The following is a 17,237-nucleotide window of genomic DNA, read 5'->3' on the forward strand; positions in this document are numbered from 1 at the left end:
ATATATATATATATATATATATATAATATATATACATACACACACACACACACACACGGCTAGTGATGTGCAGCGATTCGCGCGCGATTTATCGAATAGTGCTTAAAGTCTAGTTTTACGCGCGAGGCTTTTCGCACGCGTAATAAATTCTGATTTTGTGCAGCCGCCCGACTGGATACCCGCGGAAATGTTGGAGATGGTTCAAGGCGACAAGGAACGGTGCATGGCTGAACACGGCACGAGTCAAGGTGAGTTTCCCTCCCTGTTTCTTTCTCTTCGCTTCGCTTCCTCGCGACAGAATTACGCGCGGTTAGATATTCGCGTGCTCGGCCAATGATCCTGCGGGGACGATCGATTCGCTCGGATAACTCGACGCTCTTGGCGCTAATTCGACAGTAGTGAGCTTAACGAGAAATCTCTGTGCAAACGTATCTCTCCGAACAGAAAGGTACTCTAGGATCTTCTGTGTCGGAATTACCGTATTGTCGCGCCCACTTCCGAACGGCATCTCTGAGCGTTATCTAGGGAGAGGAGAGTGTCGTGAGCGTGGAGCGTCAGGTAGCTCACACTGTTAAATATTGGAGGATCAAATTTAAACCAATTTCTTGAGTTAAATAATATTTAGTTATTTTTAACTATCATGTGTGTCAAAATTTACTATTTTAACACAAAACATGTGTTTAAAAAAACAACCACATCTAATTAACCCATTTAAAATACAATATTAAGTCATTTTTTACTAAAACAAAGGTTACATTAACGTATGCACATAATAAAAATTAACTAAATTTTAGTCAAATTTAATACATTTCTTAAGTTAAATTATTTAACTCCATTACATTAGTTAAATTAACGACATATTTAGTAGGAGCAATGGCGACTTATACACTGAGAAAAAAATTTACTAAATTTCAAAAAACGTTTGTTTGGATAGTACTATGAAGATATTTTTTTAAAATTAAGTAATTATTTTCTAAAATTAAATAAAGAAGTTTTAAATATAAATTTGTTTCTTTAATTTTAGAAAATCATTATTTAATTTAAACAAATATCTTTACAGTACTATCCAAACAAACGTTTTTTTAAATTTAGTAAATTTTTTTCTCAGTGTAGGAATGGTTAAAAATAACTCAAATTGAGTATAATTTGACACTACGGATTTAATAGTGCAGTGATTTTAGAGCAGTCGCCCGGCAAGCGAAAAACCCGGGTTCGAGTCCCGGCCTAGCAAGACCGCGCTCTCGATATTTTTCTCTCTCTGGAACGAAAAGATACGCAGATCTCGAACGCACGGCGTCCCGCCTCCTCCTTCTATGGTCGGACGTTCTAATTTCATTCTAATTCCGCAGCCCTTATCGACCAGGTTAATGATGGACAGCTGTCGGACGATCGTTCGATAACATGCTACATGAATTGCCTCCTCGACGCGTTCAGTCTGGTAATTTAATTCCTTAAACACGTTTCTTTTTACGCTCTTTGCTCGGCAAGTCAAACGCGAAATTCACGAGAACTACGACACAGGTTGACGAAGAAGGTGATCTAGAGACCGACATGCTGATTAGCGTCTTGCCCGAACAATATGTGGAGATAGGCACCAAGATCTTGAACAAATGCGCCAAGCAAGGCAAGTAAATCGAACGCGAAACCGCCTTCTCGCGGCAAACTCGACATTGTTATCTCGTATTTCGCGAACGAGTCGCTTCCTGTTCTCTGACCCAACCGATCGATCGATGTTCCAGACGGCGCGGATCCGTGCGAGAAGATATACAACATAGCAAAATGCGTCCAAGCAACGGTGCCGGAAGTAAGTACATCTAATTTTCATGTCGAGTTCGACAATTCTTATCGAAGATCGCGAAACACGCGGTGATGCATGTCTCATGCGCGACACCAGTCGGATAAAACTCGTGCCTTTCGGTGCTTTCTCCCTTCGCGAATAATACACCCTAATCGTATCACGTTGCAGCTGTGGTTCATGGTTTAATTCGACGCACGGATGGAGCGCGTTTCACGACCGAGAGTGCCGACGTTCTCCGGAATATTTCGCGCACAACGTTACGATCCGAAGCGAATCGGAGGAAAAACGAAGCAGTAGCGAAGAAATTCAAATTAAAACGAGAAACCCCGAGAAATGTCACTTGAATTATAACAATAGCGATTAATTACGACGAGTGCACGTGTTGTGAGCTTTAAAGTGAGAACAAAATTGTTACAAGAGATGTGAAATATTAGACAAATTATAAAGATGCATTGAGAGAAACCGTGTTAGAATCTGAACAACTAATGCGTGTGCGTCCGCGTGTTTGATTAAATAATTTTTTTGACTTTAATCGCTTTTGATTCTCATACCATTTAACTTCTCTCACTTTTGCAAAACCGCATAGGGTTTGTCAGGGATGAGGCAAGGAAAGGGGGGAGGGGCGATGAGTGTAAAACCCGCCGTGAGTTCGCGAGTTTTGCGAGTCTACGATAATTACTTGTTTACGCGCGACAGTAATACCCAATTATTACTACTAATCATGAAATCAGAGATACGTACAACTGGCGGTACTTACGAGGAAAAAGAACATTGCGTAATGTCTTCGTTAGATATCTTCGTCGAGAGTAATATTGCATAATTTTCCCGACGGCCGCTCAGCGGGGAGCGAGGAAACTTTGACCAAGAAATTTAATTAATGTTACAGTTCGCGCGCGCGCAACTGGTAAAATGCAAGGGGCGCATCTCGCTCTCGGCTTTAAAGTCGCGCCGGAACTATGCGGGACTTATTTCGCGAAATTCGCCACGCGGCGCTATCACGCGAGGACGCGAGAGAGAGAGAGAGAGAGAGAGAGAGAGAGAGAGAGAGAGAAAACGGCAGATGTTCCCGTGTATATAAATCTCGAATTATCTCGCTAAAAAGTTCATTATATATTACAAGCTTGGAGCGGACCACTCGGCGGCTGGACGGTCAATTTACATTCGTTAAAACTTTGCGAAATCCTCAACTGAGCAAGTTGCGATTTCGCGACTTTCGTTCGCGTTACGCAGTGAACCCCTCGGGAGGAAACTCAGAATACTTCGGGGAATCATTAATGACTGGGCTCGGTCGTATTCCCATTAAGATATTTTCTCTACGTGGAAAATAAAGCCAGTTTTTACTGGGACGGCTCCTCGTTCTTGATTAAATGCCGATAATTTTATGCACATGCGTCAAATCGGGGCCGCAAACAACAACCGAGTATCCTTTGTTGACTCCGAATATCTTTTCCCTAACACATATAATATCGAGATATCGACTTATGCCAATACATCGCGTAAACATGATATTTTTCGGGACATAGACAATAAGAACAAGAAGAATATAGAATTTCGTACTGTCTGTCTGTGAATTCCGAAATCGCGAGGTTTTTATTGAAGCAGGATATTGCTAAAAACGCGCTCTAACTTTGGAACGATTTATGTTAAGAGATTCAACGGCCAGCGATTTTAAAGCGCGCAGTTATCATGCGTCATGTGTAGTCAAATGCGTTTTCCTGCTTTTTCTTGTTTTTCTTCCCCCTTTTTTTTAATATATTCGGCAGTAAAGCGTGATAAACGCGCTTTAAGGTAGTACTAACGCCGCGACAGTACTATAAAAAAGTAGAGAGCAAAAGTTCCTCCTGGGTTACGTGTGCAAATGTTTGATTGAGACTGTCCCTACTACACACACACACACACACACACACACACACACACACACACACACACACACACACACACACACACACACACACAAAAAACAATGACGCGTCCCAACGAACGCATACTAACATATGCGCTGTTGCCACACTTCATGCCAAAACTTTTCGTACTTACAATAATACTATAGATGAAGATATTTAGACGTCGATATCTTTAAAACTACATGGTCAAAAATTTTGATATTTTTGTATTATATCCGTACATTAGTCTTGAATATTACTACAGTTTTTCATAAAACTCTTGGATGTAGTTTGATCACCAGAATTGGAAATATTTTATCGGAAGCCATTTTCGTATCTGCGATCAAAAGTGCTAACTTTAACTTTCGTTATCTCAGCTTTCGCATGGTCAATCTATTTCCAATTGCACCAATAATTAGATAATATTTAAATCTATATATATATATAGTGTAAATTTCAACGAATTTTTGGATAATTTATTTTATGCATGTACTACCTTAAAGGCGCGACCGGCCTCCGAGTGCAATACCTCCTAAACTGTTTAGGGATTAAAATGTTTCACCGGCATCGCGACATCGAATTTCACAGGGAGTACGTGAAATTCGATATTTCAGAGAGCGCCGCGCGCGGTTACGGCGCTGGAGCTTCACACAAATTAACGTCTCGATATTGCGTGTAAAGGTAATGAAAAGGGAACGAGAAGTACACCTCCTCGGTCATGCTGAGTAATATGCCGTCCGACTTAAATCGATCAGAATCTCATATCCGCGACTACGCGGACTCGCGCACGTGATATCCGGAGGATTGCCGAGTTCAACGCTGAACAAAATCCTCGTTCATTCAAGTCTTTCTCTCTCTATTTTCCTTTTTTTTTGTTTTATTTCACACGATTGGAAACGATCGCGTTGGAAACGCACGTACACTATTCCGTCTGTGTACGGCACCTCACGTAATCGCGGGCTGCATGTTAATTTAATTGCTACGCTTAGAATAACCGCGACACTGTGCAACTACATGACATTCAGTGCAACTGGGAGCCGCTTTAATTCGTGTCATTGCGCGCATAGCATGCAATCGCATCGCTGTGCGGGGATACTGCAGCGAACAAAGAAATAGGACGGGAAGAAAACCGCTACAGAAGGACAACTCAATCGCTACTACAATCGGCATCAGTCGATCTAGCGCTCGTGCAGCATGCCGCACGCTGCATTCGGCAACGTGATGATCCGCGCCGACGACGGCACGCCGACTTCCATTGGCCACTAATTTTCGTGTGTTAATGAAGCTAACGGCGCAGTCTTCCATTGTGCCGCATTATAACCGAGACAGATCTCTCGTGCGTTCACCCCGGTAAGATGAATCGCGCTGAAACCTGGCGCGAAACAAAGCGATTGTGAGGTGCGCTTGCGGTGCGAAACGACCCTTGAGGACACGGAGAAAAGTCTTTCATCTTGTGCCGTCACGAAGAGGAGGCTCTCCTTCATTCAGGACGGAACGCGCGCGGTAACGGAAGATTGTGAATTTCGACTTCGGAACACACAGGCGGGAGTTATCGCCGCAGAATGACGTCTGTGGTGCCCGCTGCTTTCGATAAAAAAAGATCACTCGCGAACAGCATTCGGGGGAGAGAGTTCTCCCGCGGTCAATTAACAACGCAAATCGCCTCAATCGAAATGAACCGAGATAATTGGATACACTGCGCCACGACTTTGCCGCAAAATCGCCTGATGTAAATTTCGAGACTTTGACACGTTCACATCCGTAGCGTCATGAAATGTTCAATGCCTTTGTCCGGCGGCACGTTGAAAATTATTAATTTCCACAAATTGATATGTTGTCGGATGATGTTAGTTATTAATCGATCGTTAATACGCACAAGTAGAGATGAAAATGACGATAACTTGCTCAATAAATTACGGCAATTTAGACGACAATTTTGAAAAACTGGTAATTTAGAAAGATATTACAAAAATTAAAAAATGTTGATGCAAAATTCAAAAGGAGCACACATTTAATACTTGTATTAATAGTCATTATTTGAAATTTGCCTCAAGCGAGATACTTAGATTTGAATTTAGAGTTAGATGTGTTTTTCAATTGAACCGCGCAAAATATAATGTTGCATATATCATATAACTTAAATAAGAAATTCAGATCTCCAGTTCTAGATTCAGATAACCTCACCTGAGATAAACTCACCTCACGTGAGTATCTTAAGTGGCACAAGTTTCAAGTAATGATTATTAATACGGATCTAAGATAAGTAAACTTTGTTTAATATTTTCCATAAAATATTTTCATACTGTATATTAATATATTATATATAGCAATTAGGAAACTAGAAATACATAGTAATTAGAGAAATTCTAAAAATATTTTTTTTATCAGGATTTTCAAAACAAAAGATGTGACAAGTACAGTCTTAATCTGCATTTCTTATACTATCATACTTTACAGCTTGCAGCATTTTGATTTATTAACAATTGCTGTCTCAGTAACTATAGACTATGACATATAAAAATAAAAATTTTAAGTAATTTTGTAGTAATATTTTAAGAAATGGAAACTTTAACACTCTCTCGAGTAAAGTCTTTTTTTTTTGTCTGGAAGACACTTCAGAGATTATCATTTGTATATTTCATGAGAATATAAGAAAAATGTTTTATCTCATTTGCATTAATGCTAAAAACACGAAGTACAGCCTACTTGTGAAATTATCAAGAGCAACGAGTTTTATCAAAATTGCCAATAAATTACCGTAATTTTATCGTGAATAATCACTTTGAAAATCTGACGATAATTTTACATCTCTACACACGAGTGGCACAAGTCGATTGACGAGTACGCGGAGCGAATAGTCTCTCTTCGCCGAATAAATTCGAGACGGCTGGAGTAACGACTCGGAAGAATTTTTCTCCGTGAAACAAGAATAGGGTGTTCCGTGGGTTGGATGCAAAACGTTCGTGAACGACAACAAGGCGTAAGGGTAACAATAACAACAACAACAACCATAATAAAAGGAAGGAGGATAACTTCTTTCTGGCATGGATAGAGATAGAGAGTGAGAGAGTGTGTGAGAGAGAGAGAAAGAGAGAAAGAGAGAGAGAGAGAGAGAGAGAGAGCGAGCAGTACCTTAAGGTCGATCGAGTGGATCGCGCCGGTATGCGGCGAGGAGTGCTCTTTCGCGTCGCCGCCGCAATTCGCATTGTTGTTAACGTTCGGCAGCGAGCCGCCCGCCCTGAACTGATTTCCCAGGTTAATGTGCAGATGTTTGCCGCTGGACTGCGGTGGACTGGCGCCGGCACTCTTGACGGACAGCGGGGTCTCCGGTACGCCGGATCCCGTGGGACTAGCACCCACCGAGCTGCTCGCCGAGGCCACCTGTGCAAGTCCGTCATTGACAACCAACCATGGCCATCGTCTGTCTCGTACACGCACGTTGCAATCGCAAGCGCTCTTTTTCTACTTAGGGCCCCATTCTATAACCCTCAACTACAGTGTTGTTATCGTAATGTTGTGAGTTGTTGCGTAGCTCTTCTGATATATATCAGCTGCGCAACGACAACGTAAACGATAACGGCACTCTGTCGTTGAAAGTTACAATGTAGGCCCCTTAATCTCTAGCCGCCGGTGCCGTTGGTCGGATCGGCGCGTCTCCGACGCTTAGTCGTCGCCATCGGATATCATTTTTGCACGAACTTTGTCCGTGCGCCCGTTCTCAAATCGATCAAGTCGTCCTCTACGATTTCCATATTTATCGAGAGTTCCTTCTTTGTATTTTGCGTTTTGTACTTTGTATTTGTGCTCGGTATCGTCGGAGTAGAATCTCCGTTCCATCGCGACCGGCATGAATTGGGATAACGATGATGATAATCATCATCATCGTCCGAATTTTCCAAACACTCGAATAACAAATGGAAGCTCCCAGATGGAAGGGCCCAGGCTTTGAAAACGTATTCGGATCGATTGTCCATTCAGTGACGAAGAATTCGGGATATTTTCGTTTCTATCGCTTTCGAGTGCGTGACTGCGTCGTCGATTTCTCGCGTTTCTCTTTTCGCCTTCGCGACAATTTCGCAACACGTTCAATTTCGACGCTGATTATCGCCGATGATTACGCGTTACGGTCGCAGTCTCGCGTTTCGAATCGAGTCTCGTTTGTTCGCGCGGCCGATTGATTGTTCGAGGTTTCGTCTGATTAACTCCGTAATTCTACGTCTCGCGGCGCAGTATCGACGCGCTTATGGACCGCGCGATAAACAGGTTCTTATCTCCTCAGCCGATGCCTGGATTCCGTTCTCCGATCGCCTTTCGAACGGTACCGCGCGTTCCGACTATGAACAAATTTGGCTTGACGACGCGCTCACGAAACTTTTCGCGGAATAACGTGAAACCTAACGGAACTTGTTTTCGGTAGGGATGATCGACAGTTTAGAGGTCATCAGCTGACACTTGAACGATACGACGGTTGACAGGTAGTGGTTGACAGCTGAGTTTACGTTCGCGTTTTTACTCGAGACGTCTTTATCTCCATGTCTTGCACGCGTGTTTACGTCACGCATAGATAACGAATTTTCACGTGAATTGCCCCAAGACGACTTGCCGTAATAATTTCGTGCTACGTCTCCGCGAATGTCACTTGTCCGTTTTGGCGCGAACGGAGAACGCTCGCCGGCACATAGTTTTTATTTAACCGCGCGGCGCACGCGGAGGTGGCATCATTCTCGAGGACGCCGAATGCATCGACCCAACCTCTCGCCGGCGCTCCCATTGAAAATACTTGGAGGGGCCGGCGCTACCGCTACCAATGCGAGTGGGATGTTTACGCGCGTATCGAAACGAATCGAAACGTATCGAACGTCAAGCCGTTCGTCGAGATTGTAGGCGAGGAAGGACGCGTCTGACTTTTCTGACGTCCGGGAGTAAATTGTTCCCGCACGGGAACTAAAAGACACTAACTCGGTGCTCCGATTAATTGTGGAAGGTGGACAATTAATGGTCCAAATCGAACGAACAGCGCGGGTCGTGCGAACGAACATGGCTCGACGCGTCTTGACGGACGCGAATTTCAAACGGCATCCGCGCCGAGCGAGTAGGCGCCGCGTAGAGAGACCAATTTATCGTGCGATCGTGATACGCGTTTCGAGCGACCATTCAGCTGCGCGTCGTCGCATCATTGCGCTCGCACGCTGCGAGTTGCGGGTCAAACATGCTCCTTCTCGCTCTGTGGAAGCGCGAAAGACGCGAGCACGTCGCGCGATCGCGCTCTCGCAATCAAAATACTCGCGCTTTCGCGCGTCGCGAGCGTACACACGCAACACACATCGCAGCGCGTCGTGTATACGTCGCTCGCGGCACACACACACACACACACACAACACACACACACATTCACGCGCGCGCGCGCGGATGCACTTGCATCGCATATACACGCTCGCGAAGCAACCTGATTGTACGCGCGCACACACACACACATAGACGCACGCACGCACGCACACACACGCACATATGACAACGAAACACATAACATACACTACATATCCGCGCGTACGTTGTAAGTGCAACGGGAAAAGAGATAGGAATTAGACGAAGAACGGCTCGGCGCGGGGGAAGGTAGGAGAGGCAGAGGGGACACTCGTTGTTTACGTTCTAACATCTGAGCCGCGCGAGGGAGGTGCACGACGGGTCACGGCACGACACACGGCACACGACCCTCCCACGCCACGGGGAACTCACTAGAGAATATTTCCACTTACCCTGCTCGTGACGTCCGAAACCTCCCGCATGATCGCCTCGAACGCCGCCGTCTCTTGCGCCTGTTTCTGGTTTAGCAGCGCAATCTTTTCACTGAATTTCCGTGGGTTCGCCATGATGGCTCGACACTAGTTTTTCGCGGACACTCTCTCTCTCGCGCGCGCGGAACCCGGGGAGCACCCACCGCCACCACCACCACCACCAACTACCACCAGCGGGAGCACGATCACCAACACCACCAACCACCTCCGTCGTCGTCGGCACTCTGCCCCCTTGCGGCTTCTCTCTTTCCCTCCGTTCGTCGTCGTCGTCGTCGTCGTCGTCGTCGTCCCGACGGACGACGCACCGCTGTTCGGCGGAATCGTACGGCCAGTAATCGCGCTATAATCCCGTAACCCGCTCACTATGTGCCTCCTGGATGGCACTGGCGAACACTGATACGCAAGATCATGCGGCGCAGCGCGCCATGCGCATTGCGCAGGATCCGCATTTCGTAGTGCGATTGGTCGCGCGGTATCCCGCTAACTTGCGGTCGCATCCGCAATAGACAACTGACGATTCTGTCAAAGACGAGCGCGCTGCGATTGATTTTTATTGGAGCTCGTCGCAAGAGGTCGCTGTAAAATTTCCTGACGCGCGTGTATTGCGATTGCGTGAAAACGCAGCATTCTCCAAGTTGTATACACGTGATTGGTCGATTCCTCTGCGCGCGATCATTACGCGCCGTATGAATTCGTCTTTATAAGTCTATGAATGTGTGAAGTTTCTAGTCGGATGACTCTGATCTACTATTCTTCATTCATTTCATATTTTATCCGATAGCCAATTAGCGTGCCCGATAAGCTTGTGCAGTAATGTAATGTTGGACTAAACTGTCGCAAAAAAAAGCTCATAATGCTTCTACGTTTGTCTGTATACGCGATGGCCTATATGCATATATAATATTACGAAGTGAATAAAATTAAATATGATTATAAGTTTCCATTAATACATCGAGTTATTATTTTGTGAAATATTTCTACATTTCCGTCGGCAAAGGAAAGAGAGAGAGATTGAGAGAGAATGAATCTTGGAAATAAGGATTAAAATAAATGTGTTATTTTCCCTGAAACATCTCAACAAAAATTTTCCTTCTTTTATTTCCTCCTTCTATTTCCTTCTTTTATCGAGAATGATTCAGTGTTAGAACGAGTGTTAACTCGTTAACTGTGCAGTAAATCACATGCAACTCCGATAAAATTGTAATTTTATTACTCATTGTGTAAAAGTGGAAGAAATAAGAATATTAAGAATGGCAAGATTTGACGAAGATATGTACTTGGAACATATCCCACTACCTGTATACAAGGAATTGATCTATGAATTAAATAAAAAATCAAATTGGAAAGTACTGGCCTGCCACTTAGCTGAACAACTTGGATATCCATGGTAAAAATGATTATCCTGAGATAATCCAGATTACTGTTATAAACATTAATTAATAAGAAATTATTTTTAATTATTTTCTCTATTCTATCACAGTAACTCATGGCTACAATCGTTACAACAAAACACCGATTCTACAAAAACACCAGCGGATAATCTGTTGTTTGAGTTAAATGTAAAAATGTGTACAATTGGTATATTATGTACATTACTTAAAGACTGTGAACTTATTAATGTTCTATCAGTTTTATATCATCCAGGTAATACATATATATTTGTTTTTGTTTAAATAGAAATAATTATACATGTAACATTTCAAAACTGTCAGTTTCACTTATATTCAAATTTATATTCAAATATTTTTTGAGCTATCTCTTTTATTTATTTGTACATACATACATAATAAAAAAAACTTAATTATGTTTTTAATAGTATCTTTTATTCTTTGTTAGAGCCATTAACAATTATCAAACATCCATCTGATGATATGGAATGTAATACGTTAGAACTATCTTTTGGCAAACACCTATGTCTTTCTTGTAAAGCTAATGGCATACCATTACCAACTTATAAATGGTATCATAACAACATTGAGTTACAAGAACAGCAAAGCCATGAACTTGATATTATCTTAACTAGGTAAAAATATCATGTTTGAACATACAAATACAATGCAACAAATTAATTATTGCACAAAATCTGTTATAGTTCCAGTCAAGTTGGAGAATACAAGTGTAAAGTCTCACAAATGACTAATGATGAAAGTATAATTTCTGTATTATTAACTAAATCAGTGTTTGTTAATATATCTCCAGTACCTGTAGTGATACAACAACAACCACCAACCCTTTTAGAGATTAAAGAAGGAGAAGATTTCACAATTAGTTGTACAGTGCACAGCCATCCTGAACCACATTATCAATGGTTCCGAGACAATACAAGATTAGAAGGAGAAATATCCAATGTATTACATGTAAGTATATATAAAATTAATATTAATAAACTATATTTCACACACAAAAATATTTCATGTTTTAGATAAAACAATTTAATTCTAAATATGAAGGAAAGTATTATTGCTACATAACTAACAGTGTCAGTGAAGTTGTTACTCAAAGATGTCATATACTGGTAAGAACTGGAATCACATAATAATTTATACATACTGCTTTATCAGATATTAATTCATATTAATATATGTAGATGGATCTACCTCGTCAAAAGGCAATTGCAAAAATAGCTTTAATTATTGCAAATAATGATTATGAGTATCATAAATGTTTGAAGACACCCAAAAATGATGCTGCTAAAATTGGTAATCTGTTAAAGGAAATTGGTTTTAAAGTGATCTGCTTTATGAATTTATCTTCCGAACAGATGAGAAAAGCTATAAAAATGTTTGGTGAATTTTTAACAGAAGGCGTTTATGGTAAGTAGTTGCAAATATTACATACATGTATATTTACAAATATAATGTTTGTAAAAATATAGTGAACTCAGAAAGTTTGTGTTAATATAGGATTATTCTACTATGCTGGGCATGGTTTTAAAATGCAAGAGAGTTACATGCTTGCTATTAATGCACCAGAATCTTATTTAAGGAAAGATGCAATTTGTGAGAGTGAATTGTTAGCTACATTTTTACAAAATGATCCTGCTCTTTTAGTAACAATATTGGATATGTGTCAAACTGTACCACCAAAGTAAGAATTTTTAGTTATTACCTATTTTTATGTACTATAAGGAGATTTAAATATAAAATTAAATCAATAATTAAGTATGTTTAACTATTCAAATGCATTTGATCAAAGAATATTGTTTCAGAGAATGTAATCCTGATATCCATAATGAAATACCAAAAGTTAAAGAATTTAAAAGTAGGAAAAATCTACGGAATTTAGTACAAGCATATTCCACATCTAGTCATCGTCCTAGTTACGAACGAATAAACAGCAAGTATGGATTGTATGCGACTCATCTAAGCAAATATATCAGTAAAGATATCCCAATCACAAAAGTATTTGAAGAAGTAGGAAAATGTAAGAGACTTAAAAAGATTGGTGTACATTATCTTTAGATATTTTCTGTAAAGTTCTATTCTTTGTAGCTGCACTGCTGAACTGATGTAATATATTGAAGTGCGACAAATATACGTTTTCTCATTCTAACTTATTGCACTAATTCAGCAGTGCAGTTACAAAGAACAGGCCTTAAAATATTAAGGTATTTTCTTAATAATAATTTTGCTAATTTGTGATTGTAGCCATAGATACCTGGTTGAAAGGAACAGAACGTAACCAAATACCAATGTTTGCGTTAACTATTACCAAACCTTTTCGTCTCACCGATGCAATTTACAAAAGTAACTTATATCATGTATCATTTGCTACTAATCTTACAAACTTTTTATTTCATACATATTGTGTACGTATCGATAATTTTCATTATTACAGGAAATCCGTCATCAGCTCTAAATATCCTAAACAAATTAATAACCTTCTCAACGAATTCTTTTGAGATAAGCTTCAAACAAGCTGCTATCTCAGCCAAAGTTACAATCTCATTATTTATGGAGCCTTATTTAAATATAATCAAGGTTTCAGTATGCAATCTAGAAGATTTAGAAGTAAATTTTTTTAATTCTGTGCCTACAAAACAAAATAACTTGTTTCAAACTGCATCTAAGCAGGAATGTTGGATATGTAATCCACAGATGTGTCAGGTACTATATGGTGTACTATATATATGAAAGTTTTATACGCGATAATCCTGTATACACAGTATGTATAATAATATACATAATGTTAATATTAATATTTTTTCAAACATTTTTTACAGGGACCCTTGGTTGTATCTGTTTCAAAAAATGGAACTCCTATTGGTGCTACATTGTTACATATTAAAAATTATATTCCATTAATATTGGAAAGTATCAACAGCTAATATGTATTGTGTGTGTGTGTACATAAATGATTTATATTTTTACAGAAATGATATCTTTATATTGTTTAAATGGATATTTTTACATAAAGATTAGTGTATATGTATGTATGTATATGCACTTATGTATATTAAGAAGGTATTTTCTATTTAAAAATATACAAAATAGTATATATTAGAATATGAAAAACCTGCAATTATTTTTCAGTAATGACAAGGAACTGAAGGGATCAGTACAGGCTTTTATTTGAAGCTATATTACAAATATATTTATATACTTACATAAACAGAAATACTTATATGTTTATATATTAGACAGTATAATGATTCACAAAAGTTGCAATCCAAGGACCTCCAATATTATTTACATATTTACGAATAAACTTATAATTACATATTAGTTGGTTAGCTGCTAGAGCATATTCCATATATACTGGTCCAAGTGTTTTAGATCTTTTGTCAATATTGCTTGGCATATAGTGACACATTGTTGCAATTTCAATGGAATGCTCACTACCTATGAAAGAGAGAGAAAGAGAAAACACATGTTCAATATATTCTTGACTATTATATTTTGTAACATTAATTTAAAAAGTATTACTAGTTGAACTTGTAGTAGCTGTAATATCAGATAAAACATAAAATATAATGTTGTCGTTGTTCAATTCAATCAGTTGTCTTTCATTAGGACTGAAGGTTTCAATCTTTCTACTTAAGATTTCAATCATATCGTCTGTCACAAGGCCTTGTAATGATTCAAAGTCCTTATTTGATAGTGCCTTAGATATTACTATTGACGCCTAAAATTGCGATAAATGTGTTTATTAAAGTGTAAACAATGCTTTTCAGTCAGATGTAAGAAATCATACATATTTGGCTCCTTCGACAACCTCGTGTGCATCAAACTCTTTATCTATGTGTGGAAAAATTTTAAAGGTTGACAAATAAAGAAGTTTCAATGGAGCAAAAACAGATGGTAACTGTACACGAGCATCTTCTACGAGCATAGGTAAGGTGACCCGCGGTTGAGAATCACGTTCAGTACTATAAATTCTACAGGCAGCAAGATGTGGAAACGAAGTAGATAATAGATTCGACTCGTCGTAATATTGTGCGACTTTAATCTTTGTTTTATTCCTAGAAATAACACATGTTGTGACTCGTCGGAAATTATATGGGATACTTTTAATCACCGAAACTAGCATTGTAACTTGTGTAAGATAACGCAAACTTTTTCTGTGGACGTCAAACACGGAGCTGATTTTCTAACCTATTTTTAGTATTATTGAGATTATCTATGCGCACAATAGTATCTTCTAAGATGTAAGTAAAATTTTCTATAATACGTCATTGGTGCCGATATCAAGCAAAGATATACATTTTGCGTAGTTTCTCGCGAAACATATTTTATAGATCAGTAATTATTCTTAAAGATGTTTGTAATTAGCGCCAACAGAAAGATCGCTCAGTATACAAAAAAGTTGCCATACGGAAGTTCGTTCGCGTTACTTGTACTTTTGACATTTTTATACATAATGGCTTATAGCGAATTCGGTTGCTTGCACTAGTGTGCACTGAGTGCGCACTAAGGCTTGTTCATAGTATCTTATTATATTTAAAAATTGTCTTAAATAATTCTCAAATAAATTCTCAAATATTTTTAACCATAATATGATATGTATAACATCCGTACGAATCATTTTATTAGTTAAAATGTTTTTAAATATGTATTTAAGACACGATCTTAAATATAAGAATGTACTGTAAACAAGCCTTAATGCGCACTCAGTGCGCACTAGTGCAAGCTACCGAATTCGCTATTAGTTTACATCGTGCACTTGATACGCGTACTAAATAGTAACTTTCTATTAGATAATCTTAATATCGATGATATATATAAACAACGGTATATTAAGCTAGTATAATACTCATCAACAAAACGTATTGTATTGATAGAATGCGTCGCTGTTGATATGCATTGTCGATATTAAGATTATCTAATAGAAAGTTACTATTTAGTACGCGTATTAAGTGCACGATATAAACTAGGTCAATGGCCTGGTTTACATCGTGCACTTGATACGCGTATTAAATAGTAACTTTCTATTAGATAGTCTTAATATCGACAATGCATATCAACACAGCGACGCATTCTATCAATACAATACGTTTTGTTGATGAGAATGACGCTCCGCTCAGTTGTTACATCTCAACAAGTTGAGGGAGCGGACGCCATATTTTGTAGCGGTTTTCATTTACGCTATTTGAGCGGAAAGTGATACAATCTAACATGGCGACGTCTAGTGAGAAAAGTGATGTCATAGAAAAAATATATGAATATAAAGGAGAGTTATATAAAATAATAGAAAATGCTGATTTTCATACTCGTCTTCAATCAGGTATGTAAGAATAATAATAAATTTTATTATTCGAAATAATTTAATGTAATATATTTATTATTATTAATAATCTAACCTCTCTTTTTGTAATATACTTGCATGTATTACTGACATTACTGGCATAAAAAATATTTTGATTTATTGTTTTGTTATTACTAGTATAATATCTGTAAAGGCTTAAACTAATGGCTGACTTAATGGTTAAAAACAATTATGCCTTAAAATAAAAATGTAAGGCATATTTGTTTTTAAGTATTAAATCATATGTTTATCTTTACTTAATTTGAAGGAAAAACAAAGACAGAGATATAATTTAACTATCAATTAACTTACCAAGAAGTTGGAACAATCGATCCTTAAACCTTAATCATATATATTATTTTGTTAACATTTACAAGAAATATTTATAAGTGTAAGAAATACTTATACATACTTATACATGTAAAAATATTAAATTAACAATAATTAAACTGTATTACACATTGTCGTAAGTTTACAAGATAGCTATTCTGCTTAGGTCCTGTATGAACGTATAGATTTCCTGTAATAACATAACTTAACTTTATAATGCAATGTTGTTTTATAAATTATTCGTAAGTATTTCAAATTTAATTTTACTGTCAAACTACTCTTAACTTAACCTTATCCGCTTTTATTTTAAAGTAATACATTAGAAGTAGCCATCTTTACTAGTAGCGATATCACAAACGAATCCAGTAGAAAATTCATAGCGGAGTTCGATCCATCGGAAACAGATGTCTCAACTGTTGAGTCTACTGAATGCAGCCAATATCGACTAAATCAGCTATCCATCGGCTGTGGAATATATAACCTTAAAAACATCGCTATAATCTTAGGACTGTTATGTTTCCTATATCTCATCATAGCAGTAGCATAATATATTTCGTATTCATTATGTCACTAGATTTTCACTTTTCCGCCAGCACATTTTATGGCTAACATGTTCACGTGAAAAGCTTCACGTTTCTACGCTTCGCTGAATTTAGTTATCTCGAGTTCAACTCGTGAAACTTTTCA

At 38.7% G+C, this 17,237-nt stretch overlaps 4 protein-coding genes across 17 annotated transcripts in view; 2 read left to right on the forward strand and 2 right to left on the reverse strand.

The window, feature by feature from the left end:
• LOC116840812 (pheromone-binding protein-related protein 6-like) overlaps positions 1–2,330 on the forward strand; it is a 2,762-nt gene extending 432 nt beyond the window's left edge. Inside the window, exons 2-6 of the mRNA XM_032808035.1 lie at positions 164–248; positions 1,350–1,438; positions 1,522–1,624; positions 1,740–1,804; positions 1,967–2,330. Coding sequence (XP_032663926.1) covers positions 164–248; positions 1,350–1,438; positions 1,522–1,624; positions 1,740–1,804; positions 1,967–1,984 — 360 coding nt within the window. The 3' untranslated portion in view covers positions 1,985–2,330. The remainder of the gene's footprint in view (positions 1–163; positions 249–1,349; positions 1,439–1,521; positions 1,625–1,739; positions 1,805–1,966) is intronic.
• The window catches only part of LOC116840810 (CREB-regulated transcription coactivator 1-like), a 43,955-nt gene extending 34,077 nt beyond the window's left edge, over positions 1–9,878 (reverse strand). For 8 of the 13 annotated variants that reach the window (XM_032808029.1, XM_032808022.1, XM_032808021.1 and 5 more), the window contains exons 1-2: positions 9,438–9,877; positions 6,814–7,062 (exon numbers count right to left, since the gene is read on the reverse strand). In XM_032808029.1, coding sequence (XP_032663920.1) covers positions 6,814–7,062; positions 9,438–9,551 — 363 coding nt within the window. In that variant the 5' untranslated portion in view covers positions 9,552–9,877. Of the gene's footprint in view, positions 1–6,813; positions 7,063–9,437 lie in introns of all 13 variants that reach the window. The other 5 variants (XM_032808030.1, XM_032808019.1, XM_032808018.1 and 2 more) reach the window with 3 other exon arrangements.
• A 98-nt stretch (positions 9,879–9,976) lies between these two features.
• On the forward strand, positions 9,977–13,851 carry LOC116840809 (mucosa-associated lymphoid tissue lymphoma translocation protein 1-like). The gene is made up of 11 exons (XM_032808017.1): positions 9,977–10,863; positions 10,957–11,120; positions 11,313–11,499; positions 11,569–11,833; positions 11,899–11,991; positions 12,064–12,289; positions 12,380–12,563; positions 12,685–12,899; positions 13,124–13,222; positions 13,314–13,582; positions 13,699–13,851. The coding sequence occupies exons 1-11, from the start codon at positions 10,727–10,729 to the stop codon at positions 13,801–13,803; spliced, it is 1,944 nt and encodes a 647-aa protein (XP_032663908.1). The 5' UTR covers positions 9,977–10,726; the 3' UTR covers positions 13,804–13,851.
• A 171-nt stretch (positions 13,852–14,022) lies between these two features.
• On the reverse strand, positions 14,023–15,290 carry LOC116840811 (m-AAA protease-interacting protein 1, mitochondrial). 2 transcript variants are annotated; one of them, XM_032808034.1, is made up of 4 exons: positions 15,179–15,290; positions 14,670–14,937; positions 14,402–14,600; positions 14,023–14,317 (listed from the first exon to the last, which is right to left on the reverse strand). In XM_032808034.1, exons 1-4 carry the CDS (start codon positions 15,202–15,204, stop codon positions 14,112–14,114), a joined length of 699 nt encoding a protein of 232 aa, XP_032663925.1. In that variant the 5' UTR covers positions 15,205–15,290; the 3' UTR covers positions 14,023–14,111. The 2 variants fall into 2 exon arrangements, with proteins under 2 accessions (XP_032663925.1, XP_032663924.1); XM_032808033.1 differs by lacking the exon at positions 15,179–15,290 and having other exon boundaries at positions 14,670–15,064.
• Positions 15,291–17,237: the final 1,947 nt, after the last annotated feature.

The sequence above is a fragment of the Odontomachus brunneus genome, unplaced genomic scaffold (assembly GCF_010583005.1).
Source record: "Odontomachus brunneus isolate Ranch 3 - 2012 unplaced genomic scaffold, Obru_v1 Obru_scaffold_012, whole genome shotgun sequence".
Taxonomy (NCBI): Eukaryota; Metazoa; Arthropoda; class Insecta; order Hymenoptera; family Formicidae; genus Odontomachus; species Odontomachus brunneus.

Coding starts and splice junctions, on each gene's coding strand:
- LOC116840809 (XM_032808017.1), top strand. CDS start 10,727: ATGGCAAGATTTGACGAAGATATGTACTTGGAACATATCCCACTACCT. Junction 12,290..12,379: donor TTTAACAGAAGGCGTTTATG/GTAAGTAGTTGC, acceptor GTGTTAATATAG/GATTATTCTACTATGCTGGG. Junction 13,223..13,313: donor CACCGATGCAATTTACAAAA/GTAACTTATATC, acceptor TCATTATTACAG/GAAATCCGTCATCAGCTCTA.
- LOC116840811 (XM_032808033.1), bottom strand. CDS start 15,005: ATGCTAGTTTCGGTGATTAAAAGTATCCCATATAATTTCCGACGAGTC. Junction 14,601..14,669: donor TTGTCGAAGGAGCCAAATAT/GTATGATTTCTT, acceptor TCGCAATTTTAG/GCGTCAATAGTAATATCTAA. Junction 14,318..14,401: donor AGCTACTACAAGTTCAACTA/GTAATACTTTTT, acceptor TCTCTTTCATAG/GTAGTGAGCATTCCATTGAA.